The following is a 13,130-nucleotide window of genomic DNA, read 5'->3' on the forward strand; positions in this document are numbered from 1 at the left end:
TGTCTATAGTCCAACAAAAAAAAAAAAAAAAAAAAAAAAAAAAAAAAAAAAAAAAAAAAAAAAAAAAAAAGAAAGAAAAGAAAGTAACAGGTAATGATGAGGACATAGAGAAATTGGAAACTTTGTGTGCTTTTCTTGGGAATATAAGATGGTGTAACAGAAGTGAAAAACAGATTGGCAGTTCCTCAAAAAGTTAGACACAGAGTTACCATATGACCCAGCAACTCCATTCCTAGGTATATACCCAAGAACTGAAAACATGTCACTCAAAAACTTGTACATGAATGTTTACAGCAGCATTATTCATGATAGCCAGAGAGTCAGCCCACCCAAATGTCCATCAATCGATTGCCATCCAACAATCCAAATGCCCATCAGTTGATTACTGGATAAATAAAAGGTGGCACATCTATATAGCGGAGTATTATTCAGCAGTAAAAAAGAATGAAATACTTAGGTGCTATGACATGATGCATCCTAAAATCAGTATGCCAAATGAAAGAAGCAAGACATAAAAGGCACGTACTGTATGATTTCATTTATAACAAACGTTATAGACAAATCTGTAGAGATAAAAAGTAGATTGTGGTTGCTAGGGACTGTGGGGAGAAGGGGAAATTGAGGGTGGCTGTTAACAGATGCAGGGTTTCCTTTTTGGGGAAGGAAGATGCTCTGGACCTGGATAGTGGTAATGGTTGCACAATCTTGTACATATACTAAAAAAAAAAAATCACTTAACTGTACACTTTGAAATGATAAATTTTGTTATATGAAATTTTATGTTATACATGACTTATACTTCAATTTTTAAAAAATCCTAATGGCCTTGCTTTTGTCTTTTGTGTGTGTGTGTGTGTGTGTGTGTGTGTGTGTGTGTGTGTGTATTTACATCTGACTTTGCAAAACTTTAGGGCCATGGCTTTAAAGTTAAAAAGCACAATTGATTCTCAAAGTATTTGCCATCTCCCTGAATTATCCTCTACCTGGCTTTCTGCTCACTTGAAATCCCCCCAGACATAGAGAGTCAAATCAAAACCTTGATGAAAAATATGCTAACTTTGGGTAATGTTTAGAAGACTTCTGTTTTGATTTTTAACGTAATGATTATGTGAGTGAGGCTTGTATTACGAGACAATGAAGTTCAATATAAAGGGTTTTCACCACAATTCCAGTCTTCCAAGACATCTACCATTAAATATTTTTCTGAGTGGGTCAGAGAACTTGCCACTCTGTTGTGGTAATAATTACCTTTATCAATTAGCGGCAAATAAATAGATGTAAAGCCTCACTATGATGTCTCTTTGAAAAAAAAAAAAAGAAAGAACCAAACATTACTCAATTAACATTATGTGCTTTTGTCTTGTATTTACAGAAAAGCTGCCAGGTTGTAGTAAGAACAAGACTCTGTTCAAGAGTCACATATATATTTAGTACCAAAGAATGCACAATAATCAGTGGTCAGAGGCTGATACGGATGCAATTTTTTTTTGAAAAGCATTTTCTCTAACACTTGATTTACCTAATTATGGGTAAAGCAGGCAGAACCAAATGTTTGCTTCTCATTCTGACTTCAAGGCAAAGGAAGCCCAATCCATTCCTGAAGCTAAGCTATGAATAATTATTCCATAATAAACAATACCCTCAAAATTTCAGCCATCTAGGAAAGACACCAGGGCTTTGCAGAAGATAAACAAGGCACTGACTTTTAATATATTTTATTTAGAAAGACAACTCGGGTGTGGACATTAAACTGTACCTTTTCTTTGGAGCACTTTTCAAATGATAATTTCTTCCACTGTCACCAGTAAATCTTAATCCATTCCAGCTCCTTGCATGGGTCATTGAGTCTATATGTACTGCTGTTATTTTAAAATGTTTCCCCTTGGTAGGGAAAGAGGGGGAGAAAAGATGCTGAGAGCCAGATGGGCCTCTTCACAGTTCATTTATCAAACCTAATACACTGGGCCCCACCCTCCTCTCACTCACGATTGCGGTTAAACTTCCATATAATTTGGTAATCATTTTCATTATCAGAGAGTGACCCTAAAGGAGCCTATCCTGGGACACCCGGTCCTTACAGCTGCTCTTTTTCTGCCTTTTCCTACAGTAGACCCTAAGAACCTCAGAGTTTATTAGCTACAGACTGACCTTTGGGCTGCGTAGGTCAAGAAGGGGTCAGATCAGAGGGCTTGCCCAGTTCTTTAAAAGCTATAACAAGCTGTCCATCAGGCAGAGGGGACTGGATAAACAAAGGCGAATCTTCAGAAATTCTGTCCCACTTCTGTTAACACTTACCCTGTATTCACACAGCTTCTCCCAATGTCCTTTGGATCATTCAACTCTAGGGAAGTGAATAGACAGCCCTAATAAGCCTATTTGGAGAGGGTTGTTTATGGGATTACCAAGCTTGGAGAAGAAAACCCGAAGCACTCAGATGTGCCTCTAGAGTCACTGGGTTGTGTGACACTGTGACAAACTCGGTTACCCCAAGTCATGCAAAATTGACACTTTCCTCAAAAAGCTAAATTACAAGGAACATATGCTTCAGTTTAAGAGACTTCAGTGAGTCCCAAACAATGGCTTGGCGCCCGACCTGAGAGACAGACAAATATTTTATAACCAGGTTACAAGTTTTACTTTAAAAATTCCCTTTAATATGATCGCAAATGAACCTGCTAAAGAGGGGTAAAAACCTTTACGACAAAAGACTTACACTAAAGTTACTGCCAGCTGCGGCAGCTCTGTTGACCTAAATTTCTCGAAGTTGTACAATTCATAATGCATTCTCTAACGTGCAATGTAAGGTAATTAGAGTCATCTGTATTTAACTTTCAGAGGAAAAAAATTTCTATTATCTAATCTAACTGATCCCCTGACAGCTTTGATGAAAGTAAAATACTGTAACCTATTGCATGGCCTTTGGTGAGTGCTAATTATTTTCTGTCAAAGCACATTTTTCCTTGTGTAATTCTGAAGTACACAATAGGCCAATCTCTAAAACTAGGCTGCTCAGTAAGCACCGCGGTGGATGTTTCGTAGCTTTCACCACCACCCGCTTGACGGCTACTCGAGGCAATGCCCAATTCCAGGCAGCCAGATGACACTTTGATGAGGAAAAGAAAGGTGTATGGTAACCGTCTGTTTATATGGATCACATGGATGAGTCTGTAGATAGGTCACTAGGATGGGAAACATCAAATGGGGATGGAGAAGGGGTAGGGAGAAGGATTATGGTTATTTAATACTCTGAGGACACTTTTCCTTCTGAGATCTCAAGACACCAGCCTCTTGAAATTTTCTTTCAGGTGTTTAGTTTTAAGGGGGCCTGCACAGTGTCAGCTGCTAAGCTCTTTCTTTCCTCCTCCCTGAATGCAAAGGACTGGAGAATTTTTGTTTCAGTTGCTAGACTACATCAACTTCAACGCTGGCTCCAGCTTCTGATTAAATTGCTAGCAGTAAGGGCCAGAAATGCTGAAAGCAGATTCTTTTCAAACAGGCCACTTTGACCATGTTGTCTAATGATTTGGTGTATTAAAAAATTATTGTTAACAAACCAAATGCACTCAACAAAAGATATCCATTGGTGCTCTCACTGGGCCATGTGGTCTTTGGACAGAAGGGAAATGGAGGAGAGATTACAGAGGAATTCTTTCTTCCTTTCTATTTAATTAGAATCATCATGGGGAAGACATGAAACATTAAACAGACACAAAGAAACCCCTTAGATGTTCCCAAACTGATATCCTATTCCTTAACATTTGTACTTTAATGAATATACATGCTTAACTTGTAATACAAAGAAAATTTTAAAATTAGTTATTGAAAGGTAAATTGGAAATCATTTAGTCATTACGTTAGTTGAAACCGTCTGCTACTGGCCAGGCGTGGTGGCTCGCGCCTGTGATCTGAGCACTTTGGGAGGCCAAGGCAAGAGGATCATTTGAGGCAAGGAGTTTAAGACCAGCCTGATAACATGGCAAGACCCTGTCTCTATTTTTACAATTTTTTTTTTCCTAAAGAAACTGTCTGCCATTTACTCTGACCATACCACCAAAAAGATGGGGGAAGGGGAAGGGAAATACCGTTGGGAATTTTTAAATTACTATTTAAAAACAAGTCTGAATTTAAAGATAACACACATTTGAAAAAGCAGCTTTCTGATACCCAGTGAGAATCAATACTTCATACTGTCTCCTTTCTTGGAAAATGCTCATCATCAGCCTTGTTCAGACAAATCTATTTTTATAATTATTACTAGTAAAGCTATCAATTATTATAAATTCTTTTTAAATGAAGTCATTTGGGGAATATTATACCTATCAATAAATGTTCTGGACTCCCAGGCACATAGAACTTTTAGGCACCAAATAAGACTCTGAGACAAAATATGTCCTCCCCTTCCTGATTCCTCTTCCTCTTGCTTTGAGACAGATGACAATTCAATAATTTTTACAAGCCACAGATCTAAAAGATGACCCTAACGTGTGAGAGAATTAGTTCTCGCCTCCCACAATATCAACCATTTTTCAAAAAAGATGATTTAAAGACACTTTTCACCAGCAACACAGTTTCTAAGCATAGGTAACCCTGTGGAAAGAGACCAGGTTGAAACAAGAGTCATTCCTAGTTGGTCAACCCTAAAAATGGGCTTGATAAATAGACTACAGTCATTGCCACAGAACAATTTTTTCGAGGTTTTGGTCAACGGCAAACCTTATCTATGTCAGTGGTCCCATCCCATAAGATTATAACACCATGTTTTTACAGTACCTTTTCTATACCGAGCTGTGTTTAGATACACTAATACTTACCGTTGTGTTACGACTGCTATTCAGTACAACAACATGCTGTACAGGTCTGCAGCCCAGGAACAACAGGCTACGCCATATAGCCTAGGTGTATAGCAGGCTCTGTCATCAAGGTTTGTGTAAGTGTAGTCTATGAGGTTCACACAATGGGAATTGCCTAAGGACACATTTCTCAGAACCTATCCCCATCATTAAGGGATGCATGACTATGCTTTCAAGTAATCTGCTCCGCACAGTGATATAAGAGCACTGTACGGATTTCTGTGACATCTGCCCTAATGAAATAGTCTTTTAGACTGTTGATTAAAAAGGGTTCTTCAGCATCAGGTACTTATATTCCATTATGCTCAAAATGCAAACTTGCATGCTAAATTGGAATTTATTCCTGATAAATGGTGTAAACATACTGATGATGCCAATGGATCATTACAATTAATGTAGTAGGTACCATGGCAGGAAAGCTAACTTTAGCTGAAAGCATCTTAAATATGCTTATTTTTCATGGCCCCCTCCAAGGAAAAGGACAAGGCCAGCCATCAGGAAGGGCTTGGCCAAATATAGTTCTTGTTTGTCAAGAACAACAAATCCCATTTCATAACAGAACTAACCTGGCATGCCATTCCCTCCTCAGGTTCTGGCGCGCAGTGAGCGAGGCAAGGATGGCGGTCAAGATTTCATTCCTTTGTTCCACGGGGAGCCCCTCTCTTTTAACTTCATGAAGCACAGCATTTGTCTACAAGAAATGATCCAAAAAAGAGAAAGAAAAAGTGAAAAATTAACAATAAAAAAAAGCCCATAAGCAAATAAGGACAGTAAATCAATGGCGTTTTTATTACAGTTTCCCTGCTAACAAATCAATACAGTAAATGATGGCCAAAAATGGCCAGCATATATTTGTGTTTAATCAATGTACATGGCACATAAGGTAAACGCCAACGCTCCATTGCCTTAAGTAACACATCAAGATACTGCGCATTCTTACTCTAATTTTCTCAGCACACCAACGATTGTTTTTTTCCTGGGAATTGCCTACCATGAGCTATTATTAGAAATGATTTTCACGTACACTTCACTGTGAGTTGTTTATTTTGCCTTTTTAAAAAAGAGCAGTGTCTGACTTTCACTGTTTCCTGCCACCCAGCTGAGACTTTCTCTGCCTCTCTTATTTGAATCATTACTTTAAATTTCTACCCATGCCAGCAATGTTTTACTGGGGAAGATGGGGAAAGATTCACTCATTTTCCTTGCTTGTTGCAAATCAAGATCTTGCAAAGAAAATAACGGGAACACAAAAATCACAAAGACCATTTCTTTGAATAAGTATTTCAAAGAACATCTGTAGATTTTATAGACATTTTAAAATTTAAAGTTAGTGTGGCTTCTCTGGAGATTTTATAACCAAAGCAATTGCTAAAAGGAATAAAATTGTCATTTCAATTTCAATGAAATTGTCTGTGTTCTAAGTCATTCAATATATTTCTTATCTAACAGATGCCAATATATTTGTTTACTTAAAAGGCACACCGATAACTTGGTTCTCATGAAAATTGAAGCACTACTCTCTTACTCTTTTATAGCATTTGACAGTGCATATTTACCGTCTTCACGACAACCTTGAGAAGAGGACCAATGAGCCCTTGTTGTTTCTGTTGCATGATTCCATACCTCATCCCTTTTGTCTGGCAACATCACCTGAATCTCCTCTTGCAAAGTCTTTTCTTTCACGGTATAAAGTCTTAGAGGGACTGTCAACCAAGGTGTCCTATCCTCACCCACCAAGGATGTGGGCCAGACCAACTTGATTCTTTTACAGGACTTTAGACTCTTGAGAGGAATGATAGAGAAATGAGGAAAAATGCAGAGGCAATTTATCAATTCCCTTAATTGCTTCCACCCATGGTCCTCAGAGTATCTCTAGTTTCTGGAACTTTCCAAATCCAGATCATTCGCTTTTCCTTTGATAGTGTCAGTCTCCCAATATCCTTTCAATAAAGTCTCATTTTGCTTAAACTCACCAGGGCTGGGCACGGTGGGTGGTTCATGCCCATAGTCCCAGCACTTTGGGAGGCAGGCAGATTGCTTGAAGTCAGGAGTTTGAAACCAGCCTGCCCAACATAGGGAAACCCCATCTCTACTAAAAATAAAAATACAAAAATCTGCCAGGCGTGGTGGCACGCACATGCAGTAACAGCCACTCAGGGGGCTGAGGCAGGAGAATTGCTTAAAACCTGAGAGATGGAGTTTGCAGTGAGCTGAGATCACACCACTGTACTCCGGCCTGGGCAACAGAGTGAGACTCCATCTCAAAAAACAACAACAAAAAATTCATCAGAACCTGTTTCTGCTGCTTATCATTGTTAACTGATATAAACCTGTAAGGCAGAAAATAGTACCAGTGTGAAAGAGCCTGGATAATCCACCGGATACTAGCCAGGAAGAGGACCTTGATCCTGCCTCCTGGGGTCAGTATTCCATCTACTATGCTAGGAGATACGCCCAGTTCTCAAGCAGCTTCTGTGGCAACAACATGTTCAGCCTTCCAGCACAAGGAGGAACGTTCAGCTTCTCTAGGTAACTCCAGCACATAAAACCCAGGATCCGGGGGTTGCAAATTCAAATACACACTAGGCCAGGCAAATAACATGAATGAGTTAAGCAGAGGTTACTGAAAGGGAGCACATGTTCTGCCTAAAAAATGCAACCACTATTCAGATCCAGCCAGCTCTGCCACTCAGAAAAACTGGCTCATTAATGCCAGATTCATGAATTTTCAAAATAAACAAGAAATCTGGGGTGTGTGTGTGTGTGTGTGTGTGTGTGTGTGTTTAATGTAAAAATTGATTTTGTAAATCTTGTAAACTCACTAAATTTTTTTTCTAAATGCCATGTGGGTCAAACGAGAAACACCAATGGGCTGAATAGAATTTAGGCAGCTACCAATCTGTGATCTCTAATCTAAAAGATGTCTAATTTCAGAGAGGTCTGAGCATTAGCGGGTGTTCTAACAACAGTACCACTCCTTGTCTGTGACAAACTATCTCGTGTACTTAAAGTTGGAAGGAACCTCAAAACATCATGTAGTTTTATCGGCCAGGCACGGTGGCTCACACCTGTTAATCCCAGCACTTAGGGAGGCCAAGGTGGGTGGATCACCTGAGATCTGTAGTTCAAAACCAGCCTGGCCAACATAGTGAAACCCCATCTCTACTAAAAATACAAAAAATTAGCCGGGTGTGGTGGCAGGCATCTGTAATCCCAGCTACTTGGGAGGCTGAGGCAGGAGAATCACTTGAACCCAGGAGGCAGAGGTTGCAGTGAGCCAAGATCGTGCCACTGCACTCCAGCCCAGGCAACAAAAGCGAACCTCTGTCTCAAAAAAAAAGTCATATAGTTTATTGTTATGTCTGTAGGTATATATATTATTTTAGCAAAATGCAAAAATGCATCAAATGGAAGACAAAGTAGACATTTAGCCAGCTCCAAAAACACTATCAAAATAAAATTATTTCCCTCTGTGAATCTATTAAAATGTTTATTTTTTAAAATGTCATTTACCTCTTCCTTGCCTTTCATATCATTTGCATTTTATCCAGGGGCTCTTGTTTTCCATAGGCCCTGAACAGTCTTAAGAGGGGAAGAAACACGGATGTAAGAAAGTTTCACAAAGAAATGGGATGTTGTCTGTTTACTTCAACACTGTATCCCACTGCCCACAAAACATCTGTCAAATCAGTGAATAAAGAAGGGACTTGAAAAATAAGTATTACAAAAACAAAACAATGAAGGCTCTCTTCTTTTAAGAAATTACTATTACCTAAATGGTAAAGTCATAAAATGGATAAAGTAAGAAACAGTTACATGCTTTACAAGCTCTTCACTTCACTAAGAGACTCACTGTAAGGTTTCTTGAAATAACCAGATCCTGCAGTTCAAGAATTTCCTCAACTTCAGTTATTCTGGCACATCCTTGTTAAGTCTTGCCATATTTGTATATGAACTATATAATACAGTATTTAATATTTTCATTTAAATGGACTCATTTTCATGGTAATTTCTAAATAGAAGTAAAATAAAAAATAATACTATGAAAATTGGCTTTTTAAAAAAATATAAATTGACTTCAAATGGAAAATGGTAAAACTAATGGTACTTATAAATGAGAAGACAATCATAAAAGTAAATATAAACAAAGCTATATATTTATTACATTCTAGATCGATATTGTTGCTTGCTGAAGGCTCTGAGGCTAAAGCATGCCCTCTCTTTGTAAAAGAACATATTAACAAGTGGTGGAGAATAACGATGCAGTGGATTTAAATGAAGACTTTCTTGACATAATCATGTAAACAGATGGAGCTGAAGAGCGAATCACTGTCTCACAGTGTGGTCCTCATGTCCAGAGCCCCCAAGTACCACCTAGCATCACCCTGTGTCACTTGTGATCCACATCTCACACCGTAGACACACTTCCCTACTGCAATGGTTTTTAACACTTTGCAGATAAAGCTCTTTTCTCCCCAAATGTATCCTACATGCAACTCCAATATATACAACAAACAAAATGGGAATAGTTCTCTTTAAAGCTGGTATGGGGGACCTAGAGGTCCTCCCTTTGTCATGCGGCATCTTCTTAAAGCCCCAAAGCACTGTGAAACATAATTTGCCAACCCCAACCCAAGAGCATCTAAAATAGCATTCACGTTTTTAATAGTTTCGACACTGCTAGGAGGAACGCAAAATACTACAATTCTGATAAACTGCTTGGCAATTTCTTATAAAGTTAAACATACGTTTAGCATATGACCCAGCAATCTCATTTATAGGGATTTATCTAAAAAAATGATAACTCATGTTCAAACAAAAACATGTATACAAATGTTTACGGCAACTTTCTTCATAATCACCAAAAACTGGAAACAATCTAAATGTTCTTCAAAAGATAAATGAATAAATACGTGGTGATACATTCACACAACAGAATACCACTCAGCAATAAAAAGGGCTGAGCAAGTGACGCATGCCACTACTCAGAAGCATCTCAAATACATTATGCTCAGTGAACAAAACCACTTATTTGACATTCTGGAACAGACAATACTACAGGGACAGAGAACGTAACAGTGGTTGCTAGCGATTAGGTCAGGCAAGAGACAGCACGAAAGAATTTTTGAGCATGATGGAACCATTCTGTACCTTGACTGTGGTGGTTACATGAGTTTATACAAATGTTAAAACTCATAGGACATGTGGCTCATGCCTGTAATCCCAGCATTTTGGGAGGCCGAGACAGATAGATCGTTTGAGATCAGGAGTTCAAGATCAGCCTGGCCAACATGGCAAACCCTGCCTCTATGAAAAATACAAAAGTTAGCCAGCTGTGGTGGCATGCGTCTGTAATCCCAGCTACTCAGGAGGCTGAGGCAGGCGAATTGCTTGAACCTGGGAGGAGGAGGTTGTAGTGAGCCAAGATCATGCCACTGCACTCCAGCCTGGGCAACATCTCAAAAAAAAGGCACAAACAACAAATAAAAACACAAAAAACCTACAGGACTGTACGCCAAAAAGGCCAATTCCACTTTTATTGTAAGTAAATTTTATAAAATTAAACTTAAAAACTGTATTTGCATCACATTTTTAAAACAAGGAAGAATACAGAAAACAAGTTTCAAGTAAACACATCTAGTAAATAAGTAGTAAAAATATGGAGAAATATAACTTAATGACAAAAACAAATTCTGTTACAAAAAAACTATTTTAATATTAGGAAAGGAAGGGGGAACTTTGAACATTAAAACTCTAAAATTTAGGGTGAAAAGAAATCATTGCACAAAAGGAAATTTCAGTGTCAAAAAAGCGTTCTTTTTACAAGGCAATTAACGTGATATTTTTACCCCTTATAATAGTGTAGGCTTTTCAAGGGTTGACTTCCCCAGGAAATGTTTATAGGCCATTTTCCCATTAGTAGTAACACAGAACTGTCTTCAAACAAATAACAATTTTTAAATGGTCTCCTATTACCAAAAACACATTCTCCCTCCCCTCCTCCCACAATACGAGAAAAAATCCCCCACAGATTTAGAAAATGTGCACTAGAGGCTAAATTTCATTTCATTAGTACTTTTTTTTCAACAGAAACCTTTGGAAATGCAGGCCAGATCAGAAAGAGCTAAGTATTAACATGTTCTTTAGAGTGCTGGCTGTTCAAATCACCGCTGTCATCTCTAGCTGTGGGTCCTTCCCATAACTCCAAATGGTGATGAGAACAGAACCTCTCCACAGTTCTTGTAAGTACTAGCTGCCTGGTACACATGCTGCCATGATTATTACTGTTTGGTTTCATCTTAAACTCTGCCAATCTACCTTGTGCTAGGCTATGCTGGTTTAACAAAGGGATTCCTGAAAATGTCTATTACTTTAAGTGAAAAAACTTTAAAGGAAATCAGGCAACCACTGAATAATCACAACCATAAAATCTATATGTACCAGAAGCCAGAGGCTATCCTTTTGCATATCCCTAGTGGTAGAAATCTTTATCCCTTTATCCTTTGAGGGTGGGTTTTATTTTTAGAACCAGTTCTGATTTTACTTCATCTCACTCCATTAGTGGACACCTCTCTCTCTTGGGCCAGTACCCAACACTAAGCTGGTCCTTCTCAGTCTCCTGTATGCTGTTCCTCGTTCTAAGATAAGAAGCTGTTGTCATCCCAAGGCCATACCTTTCATCCCCCTCTCATCTCTTCAGCTGGCTCTCTCTCTGGGTGATTTGTCCTTCCAGTGGCTTTCAGGGTTCCCTGTAGACTACTGACATCTCTACCCTGCTAGATTTAAGCAGACCTTTCCATTAAGCTCTGGTTCCATACAGCCAACAACTGGCTAACTTCCTTAAACAGGCGCCTCAAACATAAGATTTTGACCTTCACCGGTCCACATTTGAACTGACTACTTTTGCTCTCCTTCTACCGTATTTCCCTAGAACAGTGACTGCACTACTATCAATGCAATAATTCCGACTAGAACCCTCACTATCACCCTGATCTCCTCCCTTTCCCTTTACTGCACTGCCTATACCTAAACATGAAAAACCCTATGATTCCTCTCTCTCTTCAGTATGACGACAATTTGCCCCCTTTCCCGCAGCCATAGGTTTAGTTCAGACCCACTTCTCATCTGGACCGTGTATGGCCTCCAATCGGGTCTGTCTGTGTACATCTCACCCCTTTCATGAATTTTCCTGCTTCAAGAGTGATCTTTTAAAAGTACATGTCCAAACATGTTACTTCCTTTTGACTAACTCAGCATCACCTATGGTCATGGATTTAGGCTTTTGTCACGAAGCTGTGGTGCTACCATGAAGTTTCTTAGGGTCACTAAGAAGACAAGGAGCTTTGGCTTCAAAATCTCACCTAAACCAGAGCACCTTTGTTTACGTCTGCTTCAGTTATTGGCATTTGGAGGATACAAAAAAAAATAATTTTTTCAAAGTCCAAATTCCTTAGCCTAGGGGGAAAAAAAAACCTTTTTCATACAGGTCCTGCTTACTTCTCAAAATGTATGTCCTATCATCTTCTATTTCATATCAAACTGTAATTCCCTGAAATTATATGGTTGTTCTACACTATGCTTCAATTGTTATCTTTGATGTATTACTTTCCAGTAACTACTCATTCTTCAAGAAACATCTCAAATAACACCTCCTCTGTGAAGTCTCCCACAAACTACATCCTTCCACCAAATTAAGTAGAGCTGATCACTCTTTTTATGCACCACCATGTCGTACTCCATTGCACTTACGCGTTCATTTAAATTTTTCTCCTCCAGAATGTGGGCTCAATTAGACCAGCAGGGTCCATGCCCATTTCTTAATAATCTCCACAGTGCCTAGAATGGCAACGTGCTGTGCAAGTGGACTCCTGATGGATGCTTTGGAATAAATGAAGCCAAATGACATGCTGGAACATGTCCGGGGAGTCAAGCTAACGATCAAGCCAGAGAGCACTATTCAAGGTCAAAAACAGTATGTGAAACAAGCTTTGATTTGATTCAAACTATTCTTGAATGAGGCTGGAAAAACTATTTTTCAGCAACAGAATCAAGAAAAATAAATCTATGCCCTTGGTAGGTGACTACTTAAAAGGGCAACGGTCATTTGTATGGATGTGTCTAAAAATATGCCCTCCTAATGTGAGGGCATATATAGAAGGAAGAAGTCTCACTTCGTCCATTTCAGCAGAGAAAACTAGTTTGCACTGGCAACACACAGCATATTAAGGACCCTTAAGAATTTCCCAGTCTTTCATTTCTCGTGGCTCAAAACTTTATGTA

At 38.9% G+C, this 13,130-nt stretch overlaps 1 protein-coding gene across 1 annotated transcript in view; it reads right to left on the reverse strand.

Moving 5' to 3' along the window:
* The window catches only part of FTO (FTO alpha-ketoglutarate dependent dioxygenase), a 412,690-nt gene that overhangs the window by 174,139 nt on the left and 225,421 nt on the right, over positions 1-13,130 (reverse strand). The window contains exon 8 of the mRNA XM_017530086.2: positions 5,417-5,541. Coding sequence (XP_017385575.1) covers positions 5,417-5,541 — 125 coding nt within the window. The remainder of the gene's footprint in view (positions 1-5,416; positions 5,542-13,130) is intronic.

The sequence above is a fragment of the Cebus imitator genome, unplaced genomic scaffold (assembly GCF_001604975.1).
Source record: "Cebus imitator isolate Cc_AM_T3 unplaced genomic scaffold, Cebus_imitator-1.0 Scaffold63, whole genome shotgun sequence".
NCBI lineage: Eukaryota > Metazoa > Chordata > Mammalia > Primates > Cebidae > Cebus > Cebus imitator.